General features: G+C 39.6%; 1 protein-coding gene across 4 annotated transcripts in view; it reads right to left on the bottom strand.

Annotated features, from left to right (window-relative positions):
* Window positions 1–2,617: 2,617 nt before the first annotated feature.
* The window catches only part of clcn6 (chloride channel 6), a 32,149-nt gene continuing 21,814 nt past the window's right edge, over window positions 2,618–12,952 (bottom strand). For all 4 annotated transcript variants that reach the window (XM_037105610.1, XM_037105606.1, XM_037105609.1 and 1 more), the window contains 8 exons: window positions 10,836–10,992; window positions 10,580–10,686; window positions 10,059–10,245; window positions 8,629–8,789; window positions 8,045–8,201; window positions 7,763–7,870; window positions 7,472–7,597; window positions 2,618–7,284 (listed from right to left, as the gene is read on the bottom strand). In XM_037105610.1, the coding sequence (XP_036961505.1) occupies window positions 7,204–7,284; window positions 7,472–7,597; window positions 7,763–7,870; window positions 8,045–8,201; window positions 8,629–8,789; window positions 10,059–10,245; window positions 10,580–10,686; window positions 10,836–10,992 (1,084 nt within the window). In that variant the 3' untranslated portion in view covers window positions 2,618–7,203. The remainder of the gene's footprint in view (window positions 7,285–7,471; window positions 7,598–7,762; window positions 7,871–8,044; window positions 8,202–8,628; window positions 8,790–10,058; window positions 10,246–10,579; window positions 10,687–10,835; window positions 10,993–12,952) is intronic.

The raw sequence follows: 12,952 nt of genomic DNA, 5'->3' as shown, positions 1-12,952 counted from the left end.
CATGGCATTCAGTCATCCCAGGAGAGCCTCTCATCAATATCATCACCTCTTATCATGATGTTTGAGTGCTCAGGGTCAACTGCATTAGCTGGAATATCAAGTGCCATAAATATGCCTTTTTTTCTTTCTTTCTACGTTCACTGTTACTGAACAGATGAATACTTTGGTAAAAACAAGCTGAATTTAAGGTGACATGCAAAGCTGTCAGTCCTTACAGCTGCCGAAAACCATCTCCACAATTGGTCTATAGTGATAATGGCCTCAGCTTCCACAGCTGTAACCTGGTAGCCAATAACACCATTCGTAACTGATGGTTATAGAATGTAAGTAAATTGTCAACAATGAACTTAAGTTTAATGTATAATGTGTAATGTAAATTTACCATTTATTATTGCCACAGACATAGACATCTTTGACATAATGTCAAAACGGTTGTTTCTTCAAGCTCCGTTGATAATGTAAGTTTTAATTTTTTCTTTGTGCTTTAAGCTTAAAATGTAGCCAAATCTTATGGTGAGAATTTCGTTCCTTTATTATTCAATCAACTAAAATAGATTTGAAACGGAAAAAGAGATTTGAGAGCAAAAAAGAGCAAGTGGCAATCATATATCTTTTTTTTTTTTTTTGAGATCAAAACAGAATAGGTTGCAATTGAAAAAAAAAATGAGAGAACATATTTCTTCAACTTTAATCAAAACTAATGTTTGTAAGTAAAAACATATGACCATTTTGCTTATAAATCAGTCCTCTTTGCTTTCAAGTTAAAAACCTTTGCTTGCAAATCAGTCCTCTTTGCTTGTGAGTTACAAAGTTTTGTTTGCAAATCAGTCCTCTTTGCTTGCAAATTACAAAGTTTTGCTTGCAAATTCAACTGCACTTGATGGGCGGGGCCTACGCTGATGGATGAGAGAAGAGTTTCTATTGGTTGGTTTGACCTGGCTCCAGTGCCAGCTACATCTTCCGCATTACACCCACTTCTCCCTTGTGCTGTGCTGTCTGGAGGCAAGCCTGTTACTCTTGAAATGTTTCCCATATGTAATGAATTGTGCTATATATCGTTTGCTACAGCCTGCTGTACATTCACAACAACAACAAAAACACAGGTAATGAATTACAATGCCCTGCTGCTGCAAGCACACTGATTAGCAGCAACATGGTTGTCTCTAGTCACGGCTGACTAAAGGCTGCACGTCGGATGGTTCTTAGGCCTCCGCGCCGTCCATTACCTTCTGTTTTTCTGTTTTTTCTGCAAGCAAAGAGGACTGATTTGCAAGCAAAGGTCTTTTTTGGTTTCAAATCTATTTTATTTGATTGAATAATAAAGGAACAAAATTCTCTCCATAAAATTTTACGCCAGTGGGCTGTTATTATGATGATGGTTTATCACAGTCGTGGTGAAAAGTTTCCATCCACTTGTAAAGTACATGTATATCATAGCAGTCTTTAATTTCATATATTTGTACAGCTCTCATATTTCTGTGAAGGAATGAGTGGAGCACAAACTCCATTGTCACAAAAACATTCATGTAGTTTGGTTCAATATTTTTTTCATTATAGGTCTTCTGAAAATCAAAAGTGGGCCAAAACCAAATCTGTTGGATCAAAAAAATATTTTTATATTTTGAGTGATTCTGATCATAGCTGGTGACTAAAATGATCGGCAGAAGATCGAGTCTTAGGTCCAACAGGACAATGATCCGAAACACACATCAAAAGTGGTAAGATTAATCAGGCTAGAATTGAGGTTTTGGAATGGACTTCCAAAAGTCCTGACTAGAACCCCATCAAGAACATGTGGATTGTGCTGAAGAATAATAAGTGAAAATGCCCTTGGGACATTAAGCAAATATTTGAATTTTTGTGTATTTTTGATCCAGCAGATTTGGTGACATTTTCAGAGGACCTATAATAAATACATTATTGAACAAAACTTCATCTTTTTGTGACAAAACAGTTTGTGTTCCATTCGTTACATCACAGAAAAATGAGAGCTGTAGAAACCATTGGAACTGAAGACTGCCATGATACACATGTTCTTTATGAGTGGATGAAAACTTTTCCCCACAACTGTATTGCGTGCCAAGTACAAACTATCATTTGGTGCCAGTGGTCAGCAGATGTCATACTGTTACCATGGAGGCATGTCTTAGGCTTTTAGTTCAGCGGTAACCTGAATAAATGTCTTTACTTATTGAAAATGTCTAACTTTCTGACTGAAAAGCAAAAATATGACTGCAGATCAGCTAAGACTATCTTTGAGAAACTGGTCTTTCTGCCAGCACATGTCATCACCCTACACTGCCATCAAACTAAAGGCCTATAGCCATGCAAGTGCTGTAATATTCATTGTAAAGAAACGCAAAGAAAGGCATTGATAGATGCTAAAGTCCGTATATCTTTGTTTTTCTGTTGCTGAGACAAATTCAGGTCTGATTTCTTGGTTTTCACAGCTCTCTGTTGGTCATGTCAGAATTGGTTAATGTTGAACTGCACCTGAGCTGATAGGATGTTAGTGTATTAGTCTCGGTCTGCCAGTGGCCACTTATTGGATGATACTTGTGCACTGATCCAAGTTACAATGCAAATTGACAAATGGACAAAGAAACGTGCAAACATACACTGTTGGATCAAGATTATTTATTGTTTAAAGGCACAAGACAGAGGTCCCTCTGCTTTATTGTTCCACGGCTGCGGCTTTTAGCCATGTTCCAGTTGACTATATTTATAGAAACTCCACATTCCTTAACAAGCACAGGGCGCCATCTAAATCTCCACATAATAGAAAGTATTTAGTCAAACAGTCCCTCAGGTCTGGCTTCACAGCAGGACATGTGCTATACACTGTTTCTCTTAATCTTGTATCTTGCACACCACCTGTCATGCCATATGTAGTACTTGGAATGGATAACAAATATAATCTTAAAACAAATGAGCAATGCCTACACTATAAACAACAACACTATCCAGTAAATCATACAAATACAATTGTATAAAAAATATTTTCTTAAATAAAACACAGAAATGGGGCAATGAAGAGATTAGGAATGTTTCAAGTACATATACTGTATGTGACATTGCATTTACTAATAATCCATCAACCTTACAATTCCATATCACCAATTGCATTCCTTGACATCACTGAAATCATATACTAGAAAAAAACAGAAAAATATGACACCGCTGAAAACAGCAGGACAAACGTACATGAAATTATTGTCAACAAAATGATTTCTGCTTTCCCTTTCAAAAATGGATTCCTTTAAATTCCTGATTACATGATAAAATGGTCAACATAATCTGAGACTGTAAATCATACAGTTCTCTGATCCTTGACATGTTCTAACACTGAACTGCCTGAAGCAACAATTCCTCTTCATATCATTAGTGAAATACAATGCAGATGTATTAAAGGTCCAGTATGTTGGATTTAGGGGGATTTAATGATTTATTTTTATTTAAATGTCTACAACTTTAGAAACATGGCTCCTTTCATGATGTTTCTGAGACATGTAGACTGATTTTCATCAGTAATGGTGGTATAGTTTATGGTGAGCTGTTGTAGTTTCTCTTCTTTTCCCCCTCTCTTCCCCTCTCCTCTCTGTAATGTTACAGTTATAAAGTAAAGAACATTTCTCATCCAAATTCAGTCTGCAGTAAACATCACAGAACATAAACAGGAGGGAATCCACTTTTTAATCCCCAAAGTTGAAAAGTAATCTCTGAGCTCTCCTCCATCGGTGAACTCCCCTGGATCAGAGCAGAATCTCATGTGACTCTGGGTGTTTTTTCCAACAGAAGGTCTGGCTACACACAGACTCTCTCTGCAGTTGCCATGTATAGGTGTGGTCACTTAGCTGCAATCTGCAACCAACTCCTAAATACTGGACCATTAAAAGACTGCTGACGCAGTTAGCACTGTCACTATATGTCCAACTTGGAATGAACCAACATGGTTGCTAAGCAAACGCCTCAAAGACCTACTGAGGCGAAGATTAGGTGCAGACCATGAGGGAATGTTGGCCTGCTTTTAGTGCACATATTCCAGTTATATACAGATTAAATAAAACAGTACAGACAACACTCAAAAATAAAAGTGCTACAGTGACATCGATGATAAAGCATGATTACAAGGTCAAAATACAAGTTTCAGTCAGAAAGGCCGTAGTGAAACCTCTGCAAGTGATATTTCACTTTGGTAATCTGTTGTAGCCCAGGCTTAAAACTGTGAGTAGCCTTTCACTACCCTCTGCTAGTAGTCACTTTTCCAACCCATCAAATTCAAACAAAGTCAAAGCAACATGCACTTGTCTTTTACTAAGATGCAGCTGCAGCAAACAGTCTTATCTTCTAAGAATTCTACTGTTTTCCATTTATAGCCACAGGGTATTTCTTCAAATCACTGTGTCTGTTCAGCACAGCTTGCTCGTTTTTCCCATGTTGTTTCAGCAGAGAAAGCAACAGCAGAAAAGCATATTGGGGTAGAGCTGGTGGACTAGTGATCGGAAGGTCGCTGGTTTGAATCCCAGCTCCCCTGGGGAGGACCTGAGGTACATGTCGAAGTGCCCTTGAGCAAGATACTGAACCCCAAAATTGCTCCTCATGTGCAATTGCACCTGTGTGGCAGCCTCTGCCATCAGTCCTGCTTAAAGGAGCTGGCGACTCATTCAGACTGTACCCTGGCCTTCGCCCATCGAGTACACTGGATTTGGCCCTAGCAACCCCGCAACCCCTTAGAGGGATAAAAGTGTCAACATCCCCGCAACACTCACATAAAAACAAAACGGAAGAAAAGCATACTGACAAGCATGTGTAAGAGTGCATCTGCTGCATTTTTCATCGTCTTTTTCAGAACAGAATCTGTGATAGTGGTTCTTGGGAGCAGTTACTGTTTTTCACTATCATCTAAGACTGATGCAAATTTCAGAGTTATTACATTAATGTACAACAAACTATTTAGCTACTTCAATTACATATAAAACTTGTTGCCATTTTGTATCTGGTGAGTATCTGGCTAGCTAGGTAGCCGCATAGGATGGTGACTCCTTCGTCCCAAATTCTGCCTAAAAAGCTCTGATTGGCCATTTGTGTCTCCAACCAGCAGAAACAGCACACAAGACCTTTGACCTTTGTCTGCGTGGATGACCATGGAAAAATAAAAGCCGTGGAACGACAGCAAAAAGAATAATTTGTGTTGGGACAATCAATAAACTAGATTGTGCTGCTGAAAGCAATGCTATCTTTCCCCAATAAACAAAAAAACTCAGTCATTTTCCTCACAGTCATGATGCACAGCAAGTGTTCATGAATGATCAGACGTCATTATGGATCCTCGGGGGACATCTATGACTTTTTAAAGTGTTTTTAAAGTGTTTTCTATGCAGATCAAAATTAAATTAAATCAAATTAAAAAATGTTGTTTTCATGGTGACATCTGTTAGTTAATCTGTTAAAAAAGGACCCTGTTCACCGCTAGTGTCTGGGCTTAAAATGAAATTGTGATGACAATATTTGGGGATTTACAAAGACAGAAAGACAGAGTAAAGCATAGCCTCCACCACTTCATCACCTGCGGTAATAACTAATAATGATGCAGCCTGTGCATGAAAACTCTGCATGTTCAGCCTCCTTATAGCTATCAGGGTGTGATGTTTTTAAATGTAAAGAACATGTATATTATGGCAGTCTTGATTTGAAATGATTATTAGGACTCTCATTTTTCTGTGACACGTGACCGTATAATCACCTAAATTTATTAGGTGATTATACGGGGCTGTATAAATCAAAGTTTCTTTGCAACATGGCCTCTTCTGAGTGATTCTGGTGACTTTTCTGGACCCATGTAACAGGGCTTGTTACTCAGGATTGATCTGAACTGTTTGTTGGTATAAAATGCATAGCACAGTTGTGTCAGGAAGAAAACACAGACTATCACCTGCTGCTGAGAGAAAACTGGTCAGGATGGTCAACAGTCAACCAAAAACCACCCAAAAACAAGTCTGCAATTAATTACAAGCTGCTGGAAGCCAGATCTCAGTGTCCACAGTCAGGTGTATTTTGCATCAACATGGGCTGAGAGGCTGCTGTGCAAGAAAGAAGCTCTTGATCCAGATCCAGCACCTTAAAGCTGGACTGAAGTTTGCTGCTGATCACAGAGACAAAGTGATAATCTTCTGGAGGAAAACTCTGTGGTCACATGAAACTAAAACTGAGTTGTTTGACTACAATGAGCATCAATATGTTTGGAGGAGAGGTGAGGCTTTTAACTCCAAGAACCTATACCATACCTATTGTCAAGCATGGTGCTGGTAATATTATGCTGTGAGGCTGTTTTACTGCTCTAAAGAAGAAATGGAATAATGAAGAGGGAGGATTATCTCCTCATAAGGAAACCTCAAATCATCAGCAGAAGATTGGCTCTCAGGTGCAGCTGGATGTTCCAACAGGACAATGATCCCAAATACACATCAAAAGTGTTAAAGGAATGGATAAAGCAGGCTAGAATTGAGGTTTTGGAATAGCCCAAATTCCTGACTTGAACCCCATGGAGAACATGGTCTGTGCTAGAAAATCACCAAATTTAGTTGAACTTCACCAATTCTGTTAAGAGTGGTTAGAAATTCAGCCAGAGGACTACCAGAAGTTTGTGGAAGGGTATCATAACCACCTAATTAAGGTGACAATGGCCAAGAGACACTTAACCCAATAATAGAATTACTATATGTATATTTTTGAACCAGCAGATTTGGTCACATTTTAACCTATGATAAATTAATTATTCAACCAAAGTTCATGAATGTTCTTTGAGAGAAAGTAGTATGTGTTCCACTCATTCCCTCACAGAAAAGTGAGAGCTGTACAAATCATTGGAAGTGAAGACTGCCATGATTTACGTGTTCTTCAAAAGCTGATGGAAACTTTTTTCTCTGGGTGGCCACTAATGTTCTCTTCTCTTTGGGAACATTTCGGAAGAAATCACGTAAATAAAGGCCCTTACACCTACAGTATATGTCCAGCCCAGTGGATCTGAGGTTGGCAGAAGGCTGACAAATAATCAACACTAAGTTTAGAAACTACATGGTTTCACTTACTGTTCCTACTGGACCTCAGGAAATGTGTGCATGGTTGTGAATATCCTGTATGTCTTTGGAAAAGCCTACAAGCTAATCGGAATGGATGGAGACAAAGGTTCAGGACCAGGTCGGATCAAATAGTGATGTAGTGCTGTCGAAGTTTGGCCACAAGGAACTCCTGGGTTAGATTATGTCTTGTAATAATTCCAACAATCTGAAAGACATGGGAGATAACAAAGAAGAGCTTGGTCGGACACAATACAGGTCACTGCATGGTGGAGGGAAACATGATGGATTTTTTATATAGGGTTTTACCTGACGTGTAATGATTAAAACATTTGCTTGAAACACTTTGTATCAGCCTTTATGCAAGAGCTTTTCTTGCTTCCACAACTACTTACTTCCCCGACAGCATTGACCACTGGTAAGTGTCGCAGGCCCATAGTCCTGAACAAGTTGAACACCTGGGAGATGCGGGTGTTGGGTGATACTGTGTAGGGACACGAGTTCATGTAGGGGGTGACATCCTGAGAACACAAGGAATATTCAGTTTTGAAGTGAAAATTATTTTTCAAATCAGAATTACTACTGGTGCCCCTATCAAAATGGTGACTAGACTGCTTTCCGATTCCTTCAAAGTACCAACTACCAACAACTCCCAAAAAACTTTTTAATGATTGAACTGGTCATACCACTATCATGCGGGGGTTGAGGAGGGCGAGGTCCAAGTCATGGATGTCAGGATAACGAGGATAATCTTCAGTCATCTCTGCATAAGACAGCCTGGGCTGAGTGGCACTCTGTGATAAATGTTAAAGACAGACATTCAATAAGATATACATTACTACTTTGTCACAGAAATGAGACTTGTGAGTTGTAGCGATTGTTAGGATAAGGCTCCAGGAGATTCATGCAAGTCTATGTAATGTGTGGGTGAGTTTGTGTTTGTGTGTTTGTGTGTGTGTATAACTGACCGACTGGTTCTCGGCATAGCAGACCCCTCTGATGAGCAGGTTGACCAACTGGGAGCGCAGGATCACACCGTGGAAGGTTAGCGGTCTGAAGCGCTCCTCCATGGTCCACTCCTCACTAGGAGACTGATCTGGGTACAGGTTGGGGTAGGGGGCATACCTGCATGTGGACAGCAACAATACAAGTGTCAGATCCAAGCTATAATGCTGATTTTATTTCACATTGCATTACTTTTACATTATACTAACATTTCTTAGGACTAGAGGAAGGTCTATGCTGCTCTCTACTGGACATCACCTTTTCACTTTGCATGTCGTTTTGTGAGTAAATTAAAAAAAAAAAAAAATTTCACTTCAGAAAAAAAAGAAATCATTGTCTTTCTAACAAAGGTTTTCATGTGATCATGACTCTGTGAATACAAACAAATAACAATGTACATTGTATTTCCCTTTATTTTTGTGTTTGATTTGATCCACTTTTAATGTCAGTGTACTTGATATCTCAGTAAGCTCTGATGTTTAGTCATCTCAGTGTGTGACCTGAACAGGTAGGACGTGACTGTAGCATGCCTGTGTGTCTGTCCCACCTCCTCTCTAACATCTGCTGCAGCAGGTCCTCTCCCTCCTCTGCTGGCTCCACTGCAGCGTTCTGCTCATCACAGACATTCCTCAGCTCACTCGATGGGTACGACTTCATGGACTGACAGCGACGCCTCTGTTCACCCGCACGGGACATCACACTGGATTTCTACATGCAAGAGTGAAGGGTAAATTTATACTGACGTGTGAATCTGCATGTAAGCTAATCCATGCAGACACAATATATTGCTGCTCAATCACTTAAAATGAAAGAAATGCAAAGTCAGTACTTCCTATTTATGAATTTGATTTGCAATCTTAGTTGATTCTGATAAGCATTCATTTGACTAAGTATACAAGATGATAAATCTTCTATCATGTTATATGTGACTTTACATTGAGTCTTCAGTATGGGTCATTCCACGCCAACCCAGAATTCAGAGCTTTTCTCTCCTCATGCAGAAAATGTATTCCAAGCCAAATACCCATTTTTCATGGGACTGCACTGAACATCCTGTGACTAATATGTCTGTAAACATTTTACAACAACCATTTAAATGAATACATGATGTAAATCATCCTTCAGGTTTTTATGATGTTCGGGACAAATTTCAACCCAAACAAGTGAAAAAGTAGCGATTTGTGAGTTTGCTGAAATTTTGCTATGAGGAACAAACTTCCTCCTAACCCTAACAAACATAATCATAACTATTTAGAGTACAGCCACAGTTAAGGATTAAGAAGATCCCACAAATGTGATAAAAGCTTAACATGTTTTACAGAAAGACCATGACGTGAACTGGGAGGGCTCAGGTGGGCTGGTGTGGAATGATCCATATATATTATAGGATATTTACAGGGAATTCAATAAATCAGAGACCAATCATTCAGGAACGAATCTAGTAAATAATCAAATGAATAATTTTTTGCAGTCCTTGATTTGAAATATTTTCCACATTGGCCTGATGCAACCAGAGATATTAAAGCTTAAATCTTTTCCTTTAGGTTATGGTCTCTGTAAAGGAGAAGCTCTCGGAGCTTTTGTACTTGGTCTGACACACGGACCTCTATCTCCATCTACTGTTCACATTGCTGAACGCACTTTCTACATATAAATCAGCAATGTAGTATTGTCACCAGGAAACGTTTCCACAAGAAAGCAACAGATTCACAAGAAAGAGGGATTTAGAAGACAAGGAGAGAAAGACTGGAACAAAAGAGAATATTGAAATAAAATGTGATAATAGCTAGAACAGATAGCATTTATATTCTATTATCATAGCATTATAGGATCTTATTTTAGGCTGGCTGCATTATTAGAACGGTGTTTCACAATCACAAGGTCATTCCTTGTCTGGTGGAATGTCCTCAACCCTCCCTTCTCTTTAGCCACCCCCTCTTGATATGAGGCTAAAACGCACAATGTCACAAGACAGACCTTGAAGTGGATGTTGTTGCTGACCAGGATGTTTCCCTTCATAAAGTCCTGCTCGTTCTGTCTGTTTTCAGTGACCACAGGGAAGGCGTGGTACACAGTGGTGCGCAGGATGCTAACTAGAGACTGGACCCGGGTGTGGGGGTAGACATATGTCAGGTTGGGCTCCATGATATCACTGGCTGTCAGCCTTGGAAAGATGAAGGAAAGAACAGTCACAGTTAAAATGAACACAGAGGATGAGCACTAACGTTCAGTCAGTATGGGTTGATACATACAGTCAGAACTCCAGGGGTGACAAACCCATGCTTCTAATGAACAATGGCTTAGAGATGAAGCTAACTCCAAACCATCTATTCAGGTACAGAGGTGTGTGTGTGTGTGTGTGTGTGTGTGTGTGTGTGTGTGTGTGTGTGTGTGTGTGTGTGTGTGTATCAAAAGAGCTCTGACTGCAGCAAGGAGGATGGAACCACTGTTAATAGGTACAATTCTCATATTTTCATGCGGTAAATAATAATTCTTACTTGTCCATCTCAATCTCAGTCTCCCACTCCAGCAGGGGCACTCCTCTCAGCTGGATGTGGATGTCGTAGATGCCCTTGTTGAAGAAATCTCCAGTCCATTTGGCAACCTGACCAAACACATTTACGATGTCATCCCAAAAGTAAATACATCACTGTATCATTCTGAACCTATCAACCAATCTGTGTTCTCATTTCATATAAAAGGCTTGAAATCCTGTTACTTTGCTTAATAGTTTGATATAACTTCACAGTCTACCATTAAAGTGATCATGATAGGCAGCCCATATGTGATTTCATTGGTGGATTCAATGAGGATGACAGTCAGACTAATGGTCATTCTGACGACGCCTCCAAGGAAGGCAGCGGCTCCGATGAGAGCGAAGGTCCCTGAATAGATGTCCATTCCCAGTTTCCTAACAGAGGGGCAGACACACAATGAGAACCAGTATCACTCCAGTCAGAGAGGAGTCAACGTGTGATGAAAGCAGATGGAGTAACAGCTGTGAGAATGTCATTCACCCATCATCTCCCTCCATCTCCTTTTCATAGTCCACAAAACATTTCTGGGGCTTCACAGCATTCTCCTAAACAACTGAAGTGGATGGGGACTAGGGCTGCATGATATTAGAAAAAAACTTACATTGCGATTTTTTTTAAACTCTGTAATATATATTGCAATGTGAAAAAATACAGCAATTTTCATCAGATGACCTGAATAGCACTTTATGTTATGCTGCACTGCTGCTATCTTGTGGACAATTAACCTCTACTGATCTTACCTCTTTTTGTGAATGTTATGAGGCTTCTGTCTGTGTTTTAGAGATATTCTTATTGTCATCTTTTATTTCTTGCTTTTATTGTGCTGGGACCTGAGTACATGTTTCGTTCTATCATGTTCAAACGTGAACAGAATGACAATAAACAAAACTTTGAACCTTTTAGCTCTCCATCTTAAAATGGAACATTCTAGCTTCATAATTACATTAAGTAACTAACAATGAGTGATAAACAGTTTATTCAACGACTGAAATCTGTGTTTGTTTTGAACGACAGTCAGATTTGGCTTTGTATTCGTCGTACTGAGCTGTGTGGCAGAGTCCTGCATGGGTTCGGGTATCCGTGGGTGACCTGCACAATTAGCATGAAACAGATGAAAAATAATGTACTGTGTCCACCACGGGTGTGGATCGGGTCGGACGCCTGGAGAGCTCGGGTCAGGTTTTATGATTGCCATTTTCAAGGCGCCACGTTAAAAAGAAAAAAGGAAAAATCATTATTAGCGACAAATCTACAAAAATATGCCTGCATTTCAAAATGATAAGCATTTACATTTCATATGAGCTCATTCAAAACTCCCATTCCCCACTCTGGCTTCCTTTCATTTTTAAAACTTGCGTCCATCTAATTTTCCTTTGGGTGCGTGTTGGTATCAATTTATAGTGTGTCGGCTCGGGTGCGGAATGTAATTTGTGCAACTGTCGGAAAGCGGGTTGGATGCAGTTTTGAGTGTGGCAGGTACGTTTTGCAAAATAAGACCCGTGCGGGTTTGCAAAATAAGACCCCTGCAGGACTCTGCTGTGTGGTACTCACGTAAATGGTCAAACATATGTAGGGGTGGGGACAGAGTCTTTATGCACAGTGTGTGTCAGATTCCTTTGAAATTAGATGAGTTCATTTGCCTCACACACTGCAGGCTCTGCAATGTGACTATTGCACACACGAGTATCGCGATGACGATGCGCAAACGATATATCGTGCAGCTCTAGTGGGGACTTGTTTTAAAACATAAAAACAACCAAATAATCCATCCAATGGCTCCATACAGCTCATCTGCTGTAATCCAAGTCTGCAGAAGCCCCGGGATCCCAGACTGATTTGATATTATTTACAACCTCAAAACTTGTTATGTACATTGTAGCTAATAAGCTACAATGCACTTAACGCGTCTGAAATGCACCGTCACACTGTTCCCTTTCTTTGGGATGTGTCTGAAGTCCCCAGCTACTTCGAGGTTTAGTTTTTCAAAATACTGTAGTGGATGTTGCAGGATGCAAGACAATGTTTTTGAGGCCACACCACTACTTTAAGTAGATATAGTTATTGATGCTTTTGTGTATTGTTTCTTTACACAAGTAAACATGTCATACAGTATGTTAGGGTATACAGCAAAAAAACTCTCCTCTTTGGGGTTGAAGATTTGTACATCCCACTATGGCCCTGATTAAAAAAAAAAAAAAAAAGATTTTCAAAACTATGTCCCAAGATTTTAGCACCTTAAACTGTTTCTGGTTTGTTTTTACAACAGCAGTACTAACAGACCAGTTTAAAGAACTTGAGTGTGAAATACATCTCTAAACTGCTGTGTATAACATA

The sequence above is a fragment of the Acanthopagrus latus genome, chromosome 7 (genome assembly GCF_904848185.1).
Source record: "Acanthopagrus latus isolate v.2019 chromosome 7, fAcaLat1.1, whole genome shotgun sequence".
NCBI classification, from domain to species: Eukaryota; Metazoa; Chordata; class Actinopteri; order Spariformes; family Sparidae; genus Acanthopagrus; species Acanthopagrus latus.
The sequence above is the reverse complement of the archived record's forward strand: the minus strand, read 5'-3'. Positions and strand labels throughout refer to the sequence as shown.